This window comes from Sus scrofa, chromosome 10 (genome assembly GCF_054392235.1).
Source record: "Sus scrofa isolate SSC_HxYL_T2T_F1_AM1 chromosome 10, Sscrofa_HxYL_maternal_Yorkshire_Landrace_v2.0, whole genome shotgun sequence".
NCBI classification, from domain to species: Eukaryota; Metazoa; Chordata; class Mammalia; order Artiodactyla; family Suidae; genus Sus; species Sus scrofa.
The window spans coordinates 77402296-77424425 of record NC_139392.1 but is presented as its reverse complement, the minus strand read 5'-3'; the positions used below and the strand labels follow the sequence as shown (position 1 = coordinate 77424425).

The 22130-nt window shown below is 45.8% G+C and overlaps 1 protein-coding gene across 50 annotated transcripts in view; it reads left to right on the top strand.

The window, feature by feature from the left end:
* KIAA1217 overlaps positions 1–22130 on the top strand; it is a 325382-nt gene that overhangs the window by 281477 nt on the left and 21775 nt on the right. For all 50 annotated transcript variants that reach the window (XM_084980291.1, XM_084980298.1, XM_084980288.1 and 47 more), the window contains 4 exons: positions 9991–10166; positions 16860–16990; positions 17656–17803; positions 21519–21933. In XM_084980291.1, coding sequence (XP_084836417.1) covers positions 9991–10166; positions 16860–16990; positions 17656–17803; positions 21519–21933 — 870 coding nt within the window. The remainder of the gene's footprint in view (positions 1–9990; positions 10167–16859; positions 16991–17655; positions 17804–21518; positions 21934–22130) is intronic.

Sequence of the window (22130 nt, the reverse complement as noted above, 5' to 3'; positions counted from 1 at the left end):
ATGCATAAGCCCTGCACCCTCGCCCCTGAATTCAAGCTAAGATCAGGTCCTCTTGCCCTCTACCCACTGGAGACCAAACAGAAGGAGAGGTAGCTTGAGCACAAAGTATTGTTAACTTACCATGTTATGTTAGCTTCAGGTATACAGCAAAGTACTTCGGTTTTATATATATATATTGGCAGTTATACACAAAGCCACTCTAAACAGTCATATCCAGGTTTTTGTGTGAACATATGTATTCACGTGTCTTGGATAAATAACCTGGGAAGGGGGTGCTGGTTGTGTGTTAAGTGTGTTTCATGTTTACAATGGACTGCTGACTATTTTCCCAGAGTGGTTGTGCCATCACAGATCACGCTGCTCCCACTCTGGTCTCCAAGGGCTGCTTGGAGCAGCGTCTCAGACTCCGAGACATTCCTTGCAGATTCCCTTACATCCTTCCCTGAATCATGTCACCAGGGAAGTTCCCTACCCTTTACTACAATTCACTTTTCCTGGCTTTGCAATTTTAAAGACGCTTGGGAGTGAAGCGAAGTGTACAGGTTAGGCCAAGGCTGCGTGCAGGGTGACAAAATCCAGTGCCCATAGTGTGCAGGCAGTCACTTAACAAGTGAGCAGATGAGGGACAAAGGCAAGCTGGCCCCTCTAAAGCACAGTTGCCACTCCGCTCCAAGCTGCGCTTCTTAACCTGCTAGAATTAGAGCCTGGTGTTTCTAGATGTTTCGGTATTTTAAGAGAATTTGGAAATAGAGGTTTCATGTGAAGTTACCTGTATTGGTTCTAAAAATGACAGAAGGTAATTTTAAAATCAGTTATTTCATACTCTGCCAGCCAGAGAGAGCCTGTGGGCTCCCAGGTTCTTACCTGGGGGGTGCGGCAGTGAAGCCCCCCTCACACTCTGTGTCTGCCTTTTAGTGCCACCTGCTGGCCATTTGGAAACTGTGCACTCCTAGTTGGACCCTCTCAAGGAAAAAAAATTCCCTATGTGTCTTTTGCTTGGTAGTACCTACCAGCCAATGGGATCGGTGGCATCTCTGCAGCACTAGGACACAGGTTTGATACCTGGCCCGGCAGAGTGGGTTAAAGAATCCAGCATTACTGCAGCTGCGACATAGGTCGCACCTGGGGTTGGGATCTGATCCCTGGCCCGGGAACTCCATAGGTCACAGGAAGCCAAAAAAATTTAAGTGGGGGGACATTTGTTTTTAATGGGGCAGAGGTGGAAATTCCCTGAAGTGTGGGGAATTTGATCCTCAGGCCATGATTCGTGTGGCTGCCGCATCACCCTGCTGGTAGCTGGCAGGGTTGGGTCCCACACCTTGCCACTCCTTGCAACCCTTGAACTCAGGAGGCTCAGGTACAGAATCACAGCTTCTCAAACAAAGAGGTTCCACAGTCAGGTCTGGGACACTATCTTAACCACACAGGCTCTCTTACTGCCCCAGAGCTGCTCAGCTTTCCTGCTTTGGGGGTAAAGAACCCAGAGCAGGTGTGCTGTGGCCCTGAGACGCTGGGAAACTCAGACAGGTGGACAAAGAAAAGCACTTTGTTTCCTAGCTTGAAAGTGCTTGGTTCTACCTCAGTCTTTGGATCCTTCGTGCCTCCATCAACTTTCAAGGGGAGTCTATTTAAGATAAAATCAGTTTAGAATAATTAAACCACCTCAGCACTGGTTCCCCTCAGTCCCTGTATCATCCACCCAAAGTGAAGTGCAACCCCAAAGTGACGATAAGCCCCATAATGGAGCGATCGTTAGAGATCTCCGAAACTCTGGAATAGTCTCAAAAGAACAAAAACTGAATTAGAAATGCAAATGTTCTTGAAGCTGTGTTATAAAATAGTGAAAACGAATGAAGTCTTTTTGTGCTTGGAAGCCGGCTTCAGTAATTAGATAATTGAATCAATGGGGGAAAATCCTAGACTATTTGAGCATTTCATTTGCAGAATTGATGGGTTCTGCTCAGAAGTAGAAATCTGATGCAGACACAGTGGAGTGGTTTAAACAGGGTAGGTTTAAACAGGGCCAAAGGAGTGTGGAAGGAGGCAAACGAGCCTGAGAAGATGATCAAGAAAACCATGGAAAGTTGGCTCCGGTCTTCCTGCAATCCAGTCACACATGAATTATCGGTCTTAAGAGGACGTTTCTTAATCCTGGCACCCAGGAGAATCACCTGAGTGATATGGACAGCTGAGTACTGCTGCCAGTCTGACTTCATTGGTGTGGACCAAAACCCAAGCACTGGTGCTTCTGGAATGTTCCAGGGTGTCAACTCCTGCTCTCAGATATTGTGAGCCTCAGTCCATTGAGATGGCCTCTTGGAAATTGAGATCTCAGTCAGCTGTCACCACGAGTGAAGCAGAAACACTCCCAGCGGGGAATACACACCCAGTGACTTCAAAGCCCTGACGCTAAACAGTGTGCTTCCTTCCCGGTAGCGGATCAGATGTGTCATAACTGATACAAGAGCTATGTGGAACTTTATACTGTGACGTGCCCACTCCCAGGTAGAGGCTGCACCTGCAGTTAGGTGCCAACAGTGGAGAAAGAGACAGGGGGAGGTCTTGCTCCCAGTGGGTGTGTCCTTCGAAAGATGATTGTCTTTGTCTATCACTGTCTCTGGTAGGACTTAGGGGAAAAAATGATGAGCTACATCTTTTTCCAAGATGCCAACAATATTCAGGTTTCACCAAGATCAACCAGTATCCATAGAAGTGGCTGCAGTGCTGCCCCTTTCAGTGGGCTGAGGGGAACGTGAAGATTCTGGAAGAGATGGTTCATGTTCCATGGGCGGGAGAGACTTGGCCTAAAGAAAGAATGGACACATCCAACTTCTCCAGTTCCAACATTTTTTTTTCTTGGTCCCTTATCTCCTTCTTCTGCTTCCTGATAAATTAAAAATTGGATCCTTCTGAACATAGTGTTCCATTCTGAAGATGACCGAGAATTTACCGTGTCCTCCCAAGAGAGGGAGGAAATAAAAAACATCAACATAAAGAAGAAACATAGCGGTACCCAGAGCCCTTGTGTTCAAAATGATGTAATTCAGTACAATTATCCTAAGCTGTATTTTTATAAGATAGCGCCTCCTAGAAATGTGCCAGAGTCTCATTTATCTTCTGACATTCAAAATAATAGTCATGGGAATGTGTATCCCTGAGAAAAGCCCGCAAGAGGTTGGCCCATGCTAAGCAGAACTCTCCCCTCCGTACCCCCGTCCCCAGGCAGAAACAGTAAATGAAAGGGGCACAGGAGTTGACCATCAGGCTGCCCTTCAGGGTACCAAGCCCTTGATAGAGCTGCACATGGAGGCTGAGATGGGGCGATGGGGACATCTCCAGATAACGTGTGGTTGTGACCAGGCACCCTATGCCTTATCCCCTGCAGCCTGGGGACCTTCCCCGAGGTGGTCAGGGGTCCTTCTGGGGTCTGGCGATCATCATGAAATTTCCTGATGTGTTGTACAACCACTGTTTACTGTCACTGCCAGACGGCAAAATCGGTTCACCTCACCTGCACTGTTGGCAAAATCAATAGGCTTAGATTTTACCTAAGACATCAAGATGGGTATGTGAGGTACAGATCCATTTTGAGGTGGGTGGAAAGAGGCTCAGGCAGTTTCCTGGCTGCTCCAGGAAGCTGATATGGATAACGTATTCGGTCCAATTAAATTTGTAATAGCCAAGAATGTACCTCTGTCTGGGTGTTTTTATAAAAATGCCAAGGCATGGCATTCCCAACAAACTTAAGTTTCCAGAAGTGAGGGGATAACTACAGCAGTACTTTCCTTCCTGCTGTGGACAACTGGAACATTGAAAAATAAATAAATGTATGAAAAAACTCTCTTCAGACCCTGGACCACAGACAACACAGGAGTGGGCTCCTTAGGAGAATGGAAGGAAGGAAGGTGAAGAGGGTCCCTGCCCTTCCCTTTCTGTCTGGGGACACGTTAGGTTGTGATGCAGAGAAGGATAACCCAAAGAGAGCACTGGCCGTCCGACTGAGTTGAGGGTAAAAAGCGGAAACATCTAGAATTTGTGGAGCGAAGTACCAAATAAGAGGAAGCTCTGCAAAGAAAGAATTATATAAATCTGTGCATCTATTGGCAACTAATAAGTCAAGCATGCATATTGTGAATGACCACATAGCCAGGCACAAAGTGGGAGGCTGTAAGCTAAAAAATTCCCTGAGCTCACACAGAGCTGGGAGATGTTTATGTCTTGACTAGCAAAAATAAAGAGGTTTTACTGATCCCCTGAGGCATTCAGTAGCCATCAGAGAAAGGCCATGATTCAATCTTAGGACTAAACCAGCCCTAGAGTAAAAGCTACCCTGGGTTCACCCTGACAAAGCTTAAACACAAACTTCAAAAGAACAAAAGTGAGGAGTTCCCTGGTGGCTCAGTGGGTTAAGGATCCAGCGTGGTCACTGCTGTGGCTCAGGTTACTGCTCTGGCATAGGTTCAAGCCCTGGCCAGAGACCTTCTGCACGAACAAGAGTGATCCACAAAGAACTAGACTGTCTGCCAAAGAAAGTCCAACATCTGTAAAGGAAAAGAACAAAATCCAGAACTCCATGTCCAGCACCCAACCAAAAGCTTCTGGACATGTATTGATGGCTGAAATGTGTGACCCATGTCATAAGAAAAATCAGTCAGTGGAAACCAATCAGAAATGACAGGGGTAATGAAATCATCAGCCGTGGACTTTGAAACAGCTCTGATAATTATTCTCAAGGATTCAAAAGAAAACATGAACAAAAATAGAAGATAAAATGGAGTTCCCGTCGTGGCTCAGCAGAAACGAATCTGACTAGCATCCATGAGGACATGGGTTCGATCCCTGGCCTTGCTCACTGGGTTAAGGATCCAGCATTGCTGTGAGCTGTGATGTAGGCTGGCAGCTGTAGCTCCTATTCAACCCCTAGCCTGTGCTGTGGGTAAGGCCCTAAAAAGAAAAAAAAAAAAAAAAAAAAGTAGAAGATAAAAAAATTTCTAAGTGGAACTTCAGAAGCTGAAAAACACAGTATCTGGACAGACTTAAAAGATTAGTCACTACTGAAACAAAATATCAGTCAGCTTGAAAACATAGCAATGGAAGAGTCTAAACTGAAGGATAGAGAAGAAAAAGGCTGAAGAAAATGAACTGAAACTTAATGATTTAAGAACAATATTAAATGGTCAAGGAGGAAGAGAAAATTACTAGAAGGACTAATGCCTGAAAATTTTCCAAATTTGATGAAAGCTATAAATCCGCAGACCAAAAAACTCAATAAGCTCCCTGAAGGATAAGCACAAATGTAACCACACCAAAGCGTGTGGCAAATTGCTAGAAACCAAGAATAAAGAGATACATCTTGAAAGCAGCCAGGGAGGGAGTGGGGGACACACAAACTTACATAAGAATTAACACTGACTTCTCAGAGACAAACGTTAACAATGGAATAACTCTTTAAAGCACTGAAAGGAAAAAATTCCTTCAGAAAATAGAGGACATTTCCCAACTCATTTTATGAAGGCAGCATTACACTAAGAGCAAAACCAGTCAAAGATATTATCAGGAAAACCACAGACCAATATGCCTCATGAAAATATATGTGACAAATCTTTAACAAAATATTAGACAGTTGAATCCAGCAATGTATAAAAAAGGATAATATATTATTCTGGATTTTATCCCAGGAGTCCAAGATTATTTTAACATGAAAAAAAAAATGAATCAATGTATTTGACCTTTTAGCAGAATAAAGGAGCAAAATCATATCATTTCACTAAATGCAGAAAAAACATGACAAAATTCAATACTGATGATGAAAACAGTCAGCGCTTTCAGAGTAGAAGGAAGCTTCCTTAAGCTGATAAAGGATGTCTGAAAATCCTACAGAAAACATTATAGTTAATGGTGAAACAGTACCATATTCTCCATAAAATCAGGACCAAAGCCAAAGAAGCCTTCTCTCACTTCTCAATATTTACTCTGTACTGAATATCCTAGCAGGTGCAGCAAGGCTAGAAAAAGAAAGAAAAGGCATACAGATGGAAAAGCTAAAAGTACAATTGGCATTACTCACAAGTGACTTCCCAATCATGGTTGTGTACATATCAAATCAAAAAGACGCCTCCAGGAGTTCCCGTCGTGGTGCAGTGGTTAACGAATCCGACTAGGAACCATGAGGTTACAGGTTCGATCCCTGGCCTTGCTCAGTGGGTTAAGGTTCTGGCGTTGCTGTGAGCTGTGGTGTAGGTTGCAGATGCGGCTCAGATCCCTCATTGCTGTGGCTCTGGCATAGACCGGCGGCTACAGCTCCGATTCAACCCCTAGCCTGGGAACCTCCATATGCCTTGGGAGCAGCCTAGAAAAGGCAAAGACACACACACACACACACACACACAAAGATACCTCCAGAAATAACTAAAGGTAAGCAAGATGACCAGAATCAAGTCAAAAGGCAAAAACATAAAACTGTTATTATATACCATGTATTATATCCATCCAATAGAATACCATTCAACATGAAAAATAATGAACTACTGAAATTCCCAACAGCATGGCTGGATCTCAGAAACAGTATGCTGAAGGAAAGAAGCCAGACATAAAAAATTTCATATTGTACAATTCCATTTTTATGACATTTTAGAACAGGAAGAACTAATCTAGAGGGACAGAAAGCAGATTGGTGGTTTCTTTGAGCCAGGGGTGGAGAGATTGAATGCAATGTCATGAAGGAATTTTCTAGGGTGAGAACAAATGTTGTCTACCTTCTTAGGGGTGCTTTCATTGATGTATACGTTTGTCAAAGCTCATTGACCTGTGCACTTAAATGGGTATGTTTTATTGTTTGCAAAGATAGAGTTTAAATTAGTTGAAATTTAGAATCCCTGCTAAGAAAAAATAAGTGTAATGATTTGAAGTGCTGGTGACTAATTTACTTGAAGCATTTAGTGAGAGATGTTGAGCCACGTTCTGCCTTCAGCACTGCATTTTACCTATGCCAGGAGGAAGTCCTAGAGACAATAGCAAAAACTCCAGGCAGGAAGGATGAAGGATCAGGGGACAGTGGAAAGAGAACCTATGCACGTCTTTATTTCTTCATGTTAACTCATTGTTGCCCATGTGCCAGCCAGTGTGCTATGGAAAATTCCCTGTTTGGTCTCTCTTGCTGGCTCCAGTAAGCCCCTCTTTCTGGGAAGGGGAATCGTACAGACTAGAACTCCAGGAAAGTCTCTCTTCCCCTCCCTTTTGAGTAGAATAATTTGAATGTGATCTGACCCTGTTACCAGTTGAAGAATTTGAATATTGCACACAGTTGTGTTCTTCTGATATGTCCTTAGACTTCTCAGAAATCCATGGGTGATTGAATCCGTGGATACGGAACCACAAACATGGAGGGCCAGCTGTAAAGTTATACCCATTTTTGACTGTGTAGAGGTTAGGCATCCCTAACCCCCACATTATTTTCCAAGGGTCAGCTGTATTGTCATTCACATAGCAGACATGTATTGGGTACCTACTATGTGCGAGGAAGTATGTTTGTGGCTGGGTATAAAACAGACATTGCTATGTAGTACTCTCTATCTCACAGACAGTGATTAGAAAACTACTAGGTTGAATTCAGAAGACCTGGTTCTCATGCCGAGTCGGCCCTGTACCTGCTGATGTGCTCTAAACAAGTCACCTAACTTCTTAGGCCCTCACTTTTCCCCTTTCAGATTTCCATTTTAAGAATTTGAAGTATTTTAGCAATAATTTCCAGCTTGATAGGCACTGTCAATACCCACTGCTGAATGGACCATAACTTGATTGGAGCTTGACTGTGAGATTTGAGGAGGTGCAGAGGGCTGTGCCACACAGCTCATCTATCCATTCAAGAGCCCTTTTCTTAGACCACCATGCTTATCTTTGGTGATGCATCAGAGTCATCTGGGGAGGTTGAAAAACTAATGAATGCCAAAGCAGCATCTGAGGCCAGTTAAATCAGGATCTCTCAGGGAGAGACCTAGGCATCAGTCACTTTGAAAACACATTTAATTGTCTACTTATTTATCCTTTACATACCCATTCATCCCCAGCCCTCAAAGGAAATAGGTCTGTGGGATCCGGCATATGGTATTGAATTTGAGCGTACCATTTTGACAACAGCTAGTGGTGCTGTGTGTGTGTAACAACTGTAGTCAGAGCAAGTCAGGCCATTAGCACTGAGCTCAAGGCATAGCTGAGCCCATGGGTCATCCTGTATTTCTGCCATCTAAGAAAGAATTTGGGATTCTCCATTGTCTGTTATTACCAACTTTATTGCCTGACTCAATTCATGCATTCAACAAGTATTTATTGGATGCCTGCTATATGCCAGGCTCTGTGTCCTGGAAGCTCTGTGGAGAGCAGAAATTAACCAGGTGGGTAGAGGGAAGAGCACATGCAAAGTCCCAGTGGCAGAAAGGAGGTGGGCCAGCCAGAAGAACCGAAAGGATGTGGCTATAGCAGAAAGAACTCTGGCTGCATACAGTGCCAGGAGGACAGCAATGTGGGAAAGGGCCAGACCACCCCATGCCCCACACCCTACCCCATGCCAAGCTGCAGCTGCAGATGGGAGGAGGCTATCATGGGTGCATTGTCTCCAAACTTGTTGCCTTTCAGCAGTATACTGAGTGACTGTAGGACCTCAATAAAAAGAGGCTATTAGCAAGAACAGTGTGAAAGCATGGTCATGAGTCATATGGAGATGGCAACCCAAGACTGACACATTTTTCTTTAGTTCCCTCCCAGGCAAACCCACAAGCCCCACCCCCAGGGCCATGCTTCCCGATAACAATAGCTCATAAGCACTGAGACCTAGGTGCGTGCCAGGCTCTGTTGTTAGCACTTTATTGCCTCACTGAATCTCCATTACCAGGCTATCAGATAGGTACTATTATTATCCCTTTTTATGGAGAGATGTGAGAGGTTAATAACATGCTCACGATCACACAGCTACTGAGTGGTAAAACTAGGAAAAGAACCTAGACAGTCTCTCTCCAGGTGGTCAGACAATCCTGGAGCCGTGTTGATGTTGGAACATGATGGTGGTTCTGCTTGGGGCTCATGTTGAAATGTGTTATCGTTATTTGGAAACAAGGGAAGCCATCGTGAGGTTTCAAGTGGGTGGGAACACAGTCACATGGCATTTCCCCTCCATTTACACAGAAAATGGACAGTTGACCAAGACGCCTTCACTCCTACAAGCTGATACACAACCCACGAAACCAGAAAACAAAAGAAACAATAACGGCCGGTTGAAATTTCAGGGGAACTGTAGATATAATAGGTATAATATAATTTCTGGTTTTGAGGCTGCTCAAGTGAATTCACTTGATGTATGTGCTGTCAGAAAATTGTCCTGCCCCCAGCGAAGTACTTAACACCTTCTTGGAAACAGGACTCAAGTGTTTGGCTAGATTCTTGTGAAGCCTTCATTCAGACTCACCTCCTATACCCTGGAGTGAGAAACAAGAGGGCTCTGGAAACTGCATGGAAAGTTATATGGAAATTGCAGTCTTACATACGCAAGCAGCCTCCTTGTAATCCAAGGAAATTGGTTAATTGCCAGGAGCCTTGGGCTCATCGGGAAATTATCACTGCCGCCATTAACACCCTGTACTGTGTTTTGATGGTCTGTGATTACATGGTATTTGGGACATGGACCCATGAACACGAGGGACAGAGTCTCTTTTAACTCATGCCCAACTAGTCTGTAGTCAAATCAACACTGGTTGAGTACCTTTCTATAGCAAACAGTATCTCATTTAATTTTCAGAATGGCCCTGGTCGGGGAAGTGAATCCCCACCCTTAGAGATAAGGAATGTGCATAGACCCGGGCTTCCTTCCCTTTCTCACTGAAACGAAGACTCAGCTGCCAGGCTGTTCATCCAAACTTATTCCCAAAGATTGCCTGGCGCCCCAGTACCACCGGCTCAGCCGAGGAGAGGCAATGGAGCCTGATTTCTTTTGTCCAACAGCTGCAGAACCAGGAGCTGCTGAGGGCGATGATGAGGAAGGCTGAGCTGGAAATCAGCAGCAAAGTGATCGAAACAATGAAGAGACTGGAGGATCCTGTGCAGCGACAGCGGGTCCTGGTGGAGCAGGACAGACAGAAATACCTGCAGGAAGAGGAAAAGATTGTCAGGAAGCTGTGGTGAGTTGGGTCCTTTGTTGCAGGCTTAGCTGTTTCACCTGAAGAGTAAACCAGTCTGTTCTCACCCTCTTTCTTCATGGGGTGCCTACCACATACAGTTAGAGTTCTGCTGGTTTGGGTTATATGGACCCTTAGCCAGTGGCCCCTCCACCCAGACTCTGGAAATTGAACAGTCCTCAGGATCTGAGCCAGTCGCTTTCAAAGCTGGAGCATCACCCAGTCCTATAGAGCTTGGCAATGCAGAACGCTTAAAGGAGCCAATGGCACAGCCCGGTGATAAATGGGAAGTCTGTGTTTCAGCTCAGTAAATTAAAACTAATAACCAAAATTTTAGTGGTGCTAAAATTATCCCCCTCTTACTCAACCGTAGTTAAAATCATGAAAAAAAGAATTTAAATGTGAAGTATGTCTGATCTGGAATGAAGGACGCTTCCTAGGATCTTACCCATCTTCTCTGAGGTTCTTAGTGAAAGCATCTATCAAGTCCCACTATTGAAATGAGCGAAAGTTTATGACTCCCCAGTCACTGGGGCAGGCCCGTCTTTTGTATTAATGTATGTTTTGTTAAGCAATGAAGATTTATCATAGAACAGTTTCACCTTTTAGTATAATGAATAGTCATTGGGTTCTTCTAGTGGTAGTAATTCTCTCTCTTTTATTTTTTGAGTTTCACAAAGCCATTTTTTAATTAGTTAAACATTTTATTTTTTATCCAGTTTTTTTGTTGTTGTTGTTGTTGTTTTTTTTTTTTTTTGTCTTTTTGCCATTTCTAGGGCCGCTCCCGTGGCATATGGAGGTTCCCAGGCTAGGGGTCGAATCGGAGCTGTAGCCTCCGGCCTATGCCAGAGCCACAGCAACGCGGGATCCAAGCTGCATCTGCAACCTACATCACAGCTCACAGCAACGCCGGATCGTTAACCCACTGAGCAAGGGCAGGGACCGAACCCACAACCTCATGGTTCCTAGTCGGATTCGTTAACCACTGCGCCAGGACGGGAACTCCTTTATCCAGTTTTTAAAAGTGACACTCCATTTTCAGTTATGATAAAACATTGGCTCTATTCCCCCCCGCGTTTTACAATACATCCTTGAGCCAATCTTACACCCAATAGTTTCTCCCGCCCACTCCCTCATCCCTATGCTGCCCCCCCCCCACTGGTAACCTCTAGTTTGTTCTCTGTATCTGCGAGTCTGCTTCTTGCTCCTTTTTTGTTATAATCACTAGTTGGTTATATTTTTTAGATTCTACATATAAGTGGTATCAGACAGTATTTGTCTTTCTCTGTCTGAGTTATTCCACTTAGCATAATGCCCTCCAGGTCCATCCTTGTGGCTGCAAATGGCCAACTTTCATTCTTTTCTATGGCTGAGTCGTTTTCCATCATATATAGGTAATTTCCTGGATTCTTGGAACGCCCCCAAAATGGGATTGTAAGGAAACAAACCTTTCAAATTCTTTTCATGACCAGAATCACCAGGAGGCTACATGATGGCGAGTTTTGTGATCTATCACCTCCTTGATATTTGAGCTATAGTTTGTCACCTCAGATGCCAACCCAATGTGTCTGATTAAAATTAGAATGTTCCAAGAGTTCCCTGGTGGCCTAGTGGTTAGGATTTGGTGCTTTCACCACTGCAGCTTAAGTTCAGTTCCTGGTCTGGGAATTGAGATCCCACATCAAGCCACTGCACACTGTGCCCCAAAATAAATAAATACAATGAAATTAGAATGTTCCTCTCAGTAGCAGTCTAAAGAAAAAAATCAATTGGGGTTATTATTTTCTTAAAGAATTAAATTTGACCACTGTTCATCAAGATCTCAAAAAAAGCCTCTAAATTTGTATTTAGCTCATGCATTTATAGGCAGTTAATGGCCAACCATGAGCTAATAAGACTATTATTTGTCCAGAATGTTTCTGTGACAGCCCAATTGTGTATCGCTAGGTCTCAGTGTTCTTCTTGAAAACTTCTTTTAAATATGTAGCCTTTCGCACTCCTCTTGAAGCGCAGTAGGTTAATGATCCATTGCTGTTACTGCAGCATCTTGGGTCACTGCTGTTGCTCGGGTTCTGTTCCTGGCCCGGGCTCAGCCAATAATAAAAATCATAACAATGATGATGATGTGGTAAATTAAAATGTGGCCTTTTGGTATTTTTATAGAATTTCCAGTTGAATTATGAAAAAGCAAATGTCCTTCCTTTAAAATGGTATTTATGAGTTAGCTGAGATAGAACTCTTGCTTCCGGAGTTCCCGTCGTGGCGCAGTGGTTAACGAATCCGACTAGGAACCATGAGGTTGCGGGTTCGGTCCCTGCCCTTGCTCAGTGGGTTAACGATCCGGCGTTGCCGTGAGCTGTGGTGTAGGTTGCAGACGCGGCTCGGATCCCGCGTTGCTGTGGCTCTGGCGTAGGCCGGTGGCTACAGCTCCGATTCGACCCCTAGCCTGGGAACCTCCATATGCCGCGGGAGCGGCCCAAGAAATAGCAACAACAACAACAAAAGACAAAAAGATTGAAAAAAAAAAAAAAAAAAAAAAAAAAGAACTCTTGCTTCCGACCTAGAAAAAGCATCTCTAATCTCAATAATATCCTGAGACTAGTAGCCGAGCATAGGACTGAGTTAGGACGGGGAGTGGAACAAATACATCTTGAGAAGACTTGACACGGTTGGCTCTGTGGGTCAGTCACACCATAAGATGTGCAGCGGGCACCTGAAGTTCAATCTGGCCACGCAAAACATAGGAGTATGTGAGAGCACAAAACAGGTGATTTCCAGGGGTCGACTGCACTTACACAGAGGAGAAATTGCTTCGGGCCCCAGGGTTCAGGAAGGCTCACCCTGAGTTCTGCCTTGCTTCACAGGCCCCCAGGCCAAGGGTGTTACCCTATGCACAGTAGAGCCTTACAAATGGTTTGCTAAACTGAACTGAGATGGCCATTACGCCAGATGGGATTTTCATCAGTGGAGGCTAGAGAGGGGGGCCTCCCAGGCAGAAGAACCCAAGGACCACTGTTTCAGGACCAGGGACCTTCAGGACATCCCTGCAGCATTGCGCATAGACCAGTTGGGCGGGAGAGTTGAGTGCAGGATACTAACCACGTCTGCTGCTTGGGTTGGGCCATTCCTGTTTGCATGGTGCCAGCCCATATTTAGATCAAACTCACTCCAGCTTGATAATCTGCTTGGCCTGTGTTTACCGAGATTGGAAGATCACGCAATAGAAGCCTGGATTTCTGGCTTTTTGTGCATGTTCCTGGGTCCAGTGCCCAGATTCAGTATTTCTCTGGATGGAACTTAGGAATGTGTGTCTTACAAAGGTGCAGGCGAGGTTCAAAAGCATCTTCTCATTTGAGAATTCCTGTCTGGTCTGGTGAGGAGGTCCCTGGATCTTTTTTTGATCAAGGAAGTAGGAAATCAGAGCTGTATTTCAGATGCAAGCATGTGCAGGACTGCCTGGGGCAGAGAGAGATTGGAATCTAGGAACGCATACTGGAAGCAATGATAACAGTCCAGACAAAATCCAGTCAGGCCCAAATCAAGCAGTAGAAATAGGAATGGGAAAATGAACCAAATACATGTTGGACTAATGCAGTGGATCAGAGTGACGAGAAAGAGCAGGTTATAAAAGACACTTCAAATTTCAACTCTGGTATGTTAGGAAGGCGTTCCCTTGTGGCTCAGTGGGTTAAGGCTCTGGTGTTGTCTCTGCTGTGGCTGTGGTTACAGCTGTGGTGTGAGTTCAGTCCCTTCTGCATGTTGCAGGGGTAGCCAAAAAAGAAAGAAAGAAAGAAAGGAAGGAAGGAAGGAAGGAAGGGAGGGAAAGAAGGAAGGAAGGAAGAGAAAGAAGGAAGGAAGGAAGGAAAGGAAGAAAGAAAGAAAAGAAACGTTAGGAAAACATTCAGTTACATATCCCCTTTCCCCATCCCCCTCCTCCTCTCCCTGTTCCTCTCCTTACACACACACACACACACACACACACACACAAAAAAAACTAATTTCTCTTGGGAATAATGGAAGTTGCTGGTGAGCCATTCAGATGGCAGAGAAATTTGGGTCTACAACTATGGAGAGAAATTAGATCAAGATGATTTCTCTTTGGTAGGTGGATACCTAGGATGTAATAGTTGGACTTCTAATAACAGACAAAATCTATTTCAATAAATGAATGCTGCTTTCCAAAGTAGCATGGAAAGCACTTCAATGAGTGGAATGGATTTACCTATAAACCATAGCATCTATAAACATCTAAGACTCTTGGGAGCAAAGTTTACATCTCGAAAGTCCTGTTGATGACTAAGATGTTGAAAATGTATTCTCAGACCTCATTTTAGCTCCATGGTCTCTTTTATCACATTTTGGATGAATGTATTCCATCTGAATGCTATGTCTATAAATAGACACCATAAATATACAAATAGAAGTGACATTGTGCACACAGGAGTACCCATACACATTTCTGAATGTTCCATGAGCAACAAACGAAAAGCTTTGACATTTACAGTTCTCCTGAGGGCAGGGTTATGAAATCCAAGAGGCACATTGTGGAGAAGAGATTAAAAGAGAATTTTAGGCGGACTGATTTTGGGTCAGGTGACAGCTCCTTGGAGTATTCATTGCAACTTGGCAGGCTTGTGTGTTGTTAATGGAACCACGATAACATATGAGTCTTAGCTCTCCCATCCAAGCTTGGAAGGACTGGACAATGTGTCCAGTCTACATAGTAAAACGATTCTGTTTGGTCATGAAAAGAACTTTTCCCCACAGAGGTACCATATTTGGGCTCTTATGATAGAGAGCGCACGCGATGCAGTAGCCTTGGGAAATTCCCTCTGGGCAGGGAGCCTCTCCATGGTTTGCAGATGAGGACAGATGAGTCTTTCCCTTTTGGTCTTGACATCACAGCATCTCACGGGAAGGGGTCATGGGCAACTTTGGTCCATAACAGAATCAAAGACATCATCAAACCCTCCATTCCTCTCCTCAGAGGTAGATGAATTTGTTGTTTGCCTGTTGCTCTTGTTGGATACATGACATCCATCCTGCCTAAACCTCTTCTGCAGCTGCCACGCCACCCATTGCTCCATCCACTTCTCCACCTGCTGGGCGGGGTCATCTTCCTGGTATCCGTGGTGCCTTCCTTTCTCTTTTTCTTCCAATTTTATTGAGATGTAATTGATGTACAGCACTGTACAAGTTTAAGTACAGCATAAGAATTTGACTTAGACACATCACGAAATTATTGCTGCCGTGTATTTAGTGAACATCCATCATGTCATATAGATAGAAAATTAAAGAAGTGGAAAAAAATATTTTTCCTTGTGATGAGAACTCTTAGGATTTACTCGTAAGAACACTCATATTTAACATACAACAGAGTTAATTATATTTGTCACATTGTACAGTACATCCCTAGTTCTTATTTATCTTATAACTGGTTGTACTTTTCTCAGCCGGTAGCCCATTTCATGCTCAGAGCGCCAGTGGCGGCATAGCTGATCGCTTACTGCCACCTAGTGGCTCTTCAAATCAAAGTTTTTGTCCCGGGAGTTCCCACTGTGGCACAGCAGAAAGGAATGGGACTAGTATCCATGAGGATGCGGGTTCAATCCATGGCCTCGCTCCCTGGGGTCGAGGATCTGCGGTTGCCATGAGCTGTGGTGTTGGGCGCAGACATGGCTCAGATCCCACGTTGCTGTGGCTGTGGTGTAGGCTGGCAGCTGTAGCTCCAAATTGACCCCTAGCCTGAGAACCTCCATATGCCATGGTTGTGGCCCTAAAAAGCAAAAAAAAAAAAGTTCTTTTCCCGTTTCTTTATGAATGATGTTTCAGTTGTCAAATTTACAGGCGCAATGTTCAGAGTGGGGTTATTAATGTGCCAGGAGATAGGATGTTCTTATTGGTGTGTTTATTTGTTGAACTGGAACACCTTACCTTAGTTCTATTGGAACTGGCAGTACCCTAAGTGGGGGTGTATGTGTATACACACACACACACACCCCAGAAAGCAGGTCTGTGCTCATTTCCTCTCTTTGTAGCCTGGAGAGGACACTCAGTCCTTACTGATGGATGGAACCATCAGTGTCAACCAGAGGTTCTCAGGCAGGAGCAAGTTCGTTCCCCTGCTGTCCCCCAGAGACATTTAACAATGCCTGGCGACATACTTGTTTGTCACACGTTAGGGGCGAGTGCTACCCACCTCTGGTATGTAGAGGCGGGGGGTGCTGCTAAACATCTTACCATGCACAGGACAGGCCCACCACAACAGAACACCTGCCCAGCCCCAAAGTTCAAGAAGGGTGACAGAGAGCACCTCCTGGTTTTGCTCCTTCTCCCCCTCTCTTTCTCCTCTGTCGAATCACAAAGCGCACACACCCCTTCCTTGGTTGGCATCAGCACCCTTGAAAATGCAGAGCAAAAATCAGCAGCTTTGCCTGCCAGGCAGCCAACCAGGGCCTCCCATGGACAGCGCTGGAAAAGCCTGTACCCTCCTTGCACCTCAACAGACTATCCTAAGCCAAACCAAGCTACTCCCCTCCCATGTGATTCCACCACCTCGGTGGGAATGGAGGGAGCTGCCAGGCCAGTACCGGAGGGGTGGCCAGGCCACGAGGCCCAGGGGAGCCCTTTGCTCCTGCATGGGTCCTTACTGGAGGTCTCAGCGCTCACTCTCTCTGTGGTCTGCCTGTCCCCCAGCGACCTGGAGGACTTCGTTGAGGACCTGAAGAAGGACTCCGCATCAGCCAGCCGCGTGGTTACTCTAAAAGACGTGGAAGATGGGGCTTTTCTCCTGCGCCAAGTGGGAGAGGCTGTAGCTTCCCTGAAAGGTAAGCATCCTTCTTGGACAAAGTCTGAAGCCCGTTTCCTGGGTTGTTAAAAAATTCTGTCCAATAGTGAAGGAGTCATTCACGCATGTGTGCAGCTGTTCCTCCAATACCCACGTGTGCCAGGGGAAGGGGGTGTGTCCCGGGAAGGTTGGGGGTGGAGCTTTGGGGCTCCCGGCTTCCACCACGCTCCTATGTGCAGCTATTCAACCAACACCCACGCGTGCCAGGCACGGCTCTGGGCACTGTGGAAATATCACTGGACAAGACGATAAGTGTCCCTGTCTTGAAGCCGATAGTTTAGTGGGTGCTGTAATATTTAGGACACATGATACTAATAAGTTTCTCTTTCTGGGCACTTACAAAGCACCGGGACCCCTGTGCTAAATTCATTAACCGCAACCCAAGGGACGCTTGAACTTATCCCAAATATACAGACAGGAAATGAGGCATAGAGAGGGCCCCGCCCTTGCGCAAGGTCACATTAAACTCCACTCCGCCTTCCGAAGATACGTGAGCCTCACTGTGGCAGATGAACCCCAGGCTTCTCAACCCTGTCCACGGTGGTCGGGATGCGGGGCCGGAGGCAGTGCGGGGGTGGGGGGGTGGGGAGGGCTTGCTGTTCTGGCTTTTTCTTCTTCAGCTCACCAGCTGCTCTTGGCCCACAGGAGAGTTTCCAACCTTACAAAACAAGATGCGAGCCATCCTGCGTATAGAAGTGGAGGCCGTGCGGTTTCTGAAGGAGGAGCCGCACAGGCTGGACAGCCTCCTGCAAAGAGTGCGCGGCATGACGGACACCCTGACCATGTTGAGGAGGTGACCTGAGCTTCGCAAGGGGCGGGGCGGGGCTGTGGGGCAGGGGGCGGGGTCTGCAGCGGGGCGGGGCCTGCAGTGGGGCGGGGCCTGCATGCTGAGTCCTTCCCAGGAAGGTTGGAGGTGGAGCTTTGGGGCTCCTGGGACCAGTCTTCGTTGTCACTGCCTGTCAACCCAAGGTATTGCCAGCGTTGAAAATTCTGTTGCCATATGGCTTGAGGTCCTGACTCTGCAGCACAGGCTTGCTGCCTTTGGCACATCCTAGGGCTTAAAATTAGTAAACACAGTAAACATTTTTTTAAAATCATTTGAATGATCCTAAAAAAATCATTTTTCATAACATTTTGAAGTTGAAGGATGGGTCGAATTATTTTAGCAGCCTCCTTCACTCCAGGGGCACATAGGACTTCAGTGAGAAGGCACTAAGTGGAAATAAAGAGAGCCTTTCTTGAATTACCTACTGAAAGAGAGATTGTTGGCCCCACTTAGAAAAGAGAAACACACCTCCTTAGGTGGCACCGGCCAGTCACCCTTACGGAGGATGTGCCTTCCCACGAAGGAAGACACAATGGAGCAAAGACTGAAAGAAATCACTAACCCATCATGATTTTACTTAAAAAATTCCACAACTTCACGCCCACATAAAAAGTGCTGTCAGGGAGTTCTCATTGTGGCACAAAGGGATTGTGGCATCTCTGCAGCACCAGGATGCAGGTTCAATCCCCAGCATGGCACAGTGGGTTAAGGATCCAGTGTTGCTGCAGCATAGGTTAAAACTGTAGCTCAGGTCTGATCCCTGCCTGGGGAATTCCATATGCCCTTCGGAGGCCAAAAAAGGGGGAAAAAATTGCTCTGGCAGAAGAACCATGATAGACTCCGTCTTTGAGTGACAGATCTCTTTCTACATCTGTGAGTGCTTTCCCTTTACACGAATTATTAGCACATTTAGTCCTCACTGACAATCCTGTGGTGGAGTTCCCTGGTGGTTAAGGTTTCTGCATTGTCAACTGCTGTGACACAGGGTCGATGCTGCCCTGGGAACTTCCACATGGCATGGGCCTGACCAAAAACAAAAAACTACCCAAAACCCTATAGGGTAAGCACTGTTATTTCCATTATGGGTAGACTCAGAGGTTTGGGGAGGCTCACCACACAGCTCAGAGGAGGGCCTGGGATGTGGCATGTTAGTTTGACGCCAGAGTTATTGCTGGTTCTGACTCACAGTCAGGCAGTCCGGAATATTTGGACATTTTGTCTGTTCCAGCCCTGGTGCTGGGTGTCAAAGATATAATTATAAACCAGACCGAAAGGACCCCTCCCCTTATAAAACTTCCTTCCCCCTGTGGGAAATAGACATAGCTGCCTCAAAGAAACCACATCGCAGTAATGGCAATTCTGAATTTTCCATATTTTTTTTTTAACAGAACCAGGAAATGACAGAGATGTTACCCTTTAGCTCTCGGACCAGATTTGAAAGGAGGTCACGAGCAGAAGTAACCTATGAGAAACTTTCTTGGGAGAATCGTAATCACTAACTCTGATCTTTTGATCCAATTTGTAGGAGAAATGTGTTAAATGTGCCCTTGACTTTTAGATGAATTATTAACCCTAAGGAGCAAGTGAGATTTTTCTAGTAACAGTGACCTCCAGAAAGAGCCTCATTTGAGATATGAACACTATAAAGTGCTCTATAATCGCCTGCATAAATTTCAGGATCCCCAAAATCATCTGAAATAAAACAACAATGGCCTCCCCCCGCAGAGACTACATCTGCCTGGGTCCAGAAAGAAACTGCCTGGAGTACGTGTTCTCATAGGTTCACTCATTTTAAATTGCTGGAGAGGGCTTTTTCTTCCACTAGGACAAAAATCTGTTCAAAGAATTCTTGGAGTTCCCGTCGTGGCGCAGTGGTTAACCAATCCGACTAGCAACCATGAGGTTGCGGGTTTGATCCCTGGCCTTGCTCAGTGGGTTAATGATCCGGTGTTGCCATGAGCTGTGGTGTAGGTTGCAGACTCGGCTTGGATCCCACGTTGCTTGGATCCCACGTTGCTGTGGCTGTGGTGCAGGCCGGTGGCTACAGCTCCAATTAGACCCCTAGCCTGGGAACCTCCATATGTCACGAGAGTGGCCCTAAAAAAAAAGGCAAAAAGACAAAAAAAAAAAATCTGTTCAAAGAATTCTTTATGAAGCTCATCACCTAAATATGACCATCTGTCCACAAAGCCTGCAGCAAAGCCTCCTTTATTAAAGAGATAGCAGGCTGGCAGGGAACACTGCCCGCCGTCCCTTCTCTTCCCTGAAAAACAATTTTTAAGAACTTTTAGAGCCAGCACAGATGAAGCTCAGTATTTGTCTTATCTCTATCTTTAAAAAGAAAAAAGAAAGGATTGTATTTCTTGACTGTTGTAAGAGTTTTTGTCTCATAAATGCTCAGTGGTGAGAATGATAAAGCCAGTTAAGTAACTTTAAAAATAAAACTGGAAGTTCCCATCTTGGCGCAGCAGAAATGAATCCAACTAGGATCCATGAGGACATGGGTTCAATCCCTGGCCTCTCTTAGTGGGTTAAGGATCCAGCGTTGCCGTGAGCTGTGGTGTAGGTCACAGACATGGCTCAGATCTGCATTGCTGTGGCTCTGGCATAGGCTGGCAACAATAGCTCCGATTAGACCCCTAGCCTGGGAACCTCCATATACCTTGGGTGCGGCTCTAAAAAGACAAAAAACAAAAAATAAAATAAAATAAAATAAATAAAAATAAAACTAGAGGAGTTCCCATTGTGCCTCTGTAGAAAGGAACCTGACTAGTCTCCATGAAGATGCAGGTTCAATCTCTGGCCTCCCCCAGTGGCTTAAGGATCCAGTGTTACTGTGAGCTGTGGTGTAGGTTGCAGACCCAGCTCAGATTTTGGTGTTGCTGTGGCTGTGGCTGTGGCTGGCAACTGCAGCTCTGATTTGACCCCTAGCTTGGGAATTTCCACATGCCACAGGTATCTCCCCCCCCCACCCACCCCCCGCCAAAAAAAAAAGAAAGAAAGAAAAGAAAAGAAATTAGAATATAAACCACCCTCCCAAGGTGTGTGGCAGGGACAGGAAGAGAGAACGGGGATTTAAGAAGCTGTGCATCCCTGATACCTGCCCAAACCCGAACTGGATGCAAGAGTTCCTGTTAGAATCATGCATTCACTTTATGCCACCATCACCCAAAAGGTGACAGAATTGTGTCATTCTGGACACAACAGTGCAAGTGGAAAGGGAAAGAGAGACCATCTCCTGAGGGGAAAAGTCAGAAAGCAGCTATAGAGATAACTGGGAGGTGATTAGGTTGCTATGGAAACCCTCAACTCTAAGCTGCTACTCCGTTTTCAGAACATCTTAATTTTGCAACAAAATCTAGTCTGGCTTTGGGATGACACAGCTCTCACATAGACGGTAAAAGTAAAGTGCCGTTCACCTATTTCAATGGCTAATGCTGTGAGTTCTCTGACGGCCTTGCGGGTTGAGGTTCCTGCATTCTCACCACCGTGGCTCTGGTTGCTGCTGTGTGCCCCAGGTTCAGTCCCTGGCCCAGGAACTTCCGCATACCACCTGTATGGGGGGGGTGGGGGTGGAAAGGCAAAGAGAGAGAGAGAACCTGAAATAAACATTGCAATTCTCATTTAAAAAAGAAAGAAAGAAAGAAAATTAGCTAATGCTGCTGTGCGTGGTTTCTCCCAGGCATGTCACTGACGGGCTCTTGAAAGGCACGGATGCTGCCCAGGCCGCCCAGTATGTCGCTATGGAAAAGGCCACAGCTGCAGAAGTCCTAAAGACCCAGGAGGAGGGCCAGCCCCTCCCCGGCGCAGGCGTGCCTGGTGATGTGAAGTCAGAAGTGGTACCCTTGACTGTTCACCACGCTCAGAGCTCTCCTGTGGTCATCCAGCCGTCCCAGCTCTCCTCCGCGCTGCTGAACCCTGCCCAGCACTTGCCCGGGGGCACAGGTCCTCACCCGGCCAGCCCTCCTGCTGTCACAAAGGAGGCGGCACCAGCTCCTCAGTCCCCACAGATGCCGGTGAATGGTTCCTCCATGCAGAGCCTGTTCATTGACGAAATCCACAGCATGAGTGCCAAGAACAGGGCAGTGTCTATCGAGGTAGCGTCCTCTTTGCTTTGTTCCTAATTCCGTGAAGGAGGGAAGGTCATGGTCCTTTCCCTCCAAGAGTGTACAGTCTGGTTGTAGAGATAATGCATGTATGTATCAAAGATGTATTTTTATCAAATATATATTCTTATCAAAAATATAGGAGTTCCCGTCGTGGCGCAGTGGTTAACGAATCCGACTAGGAACCA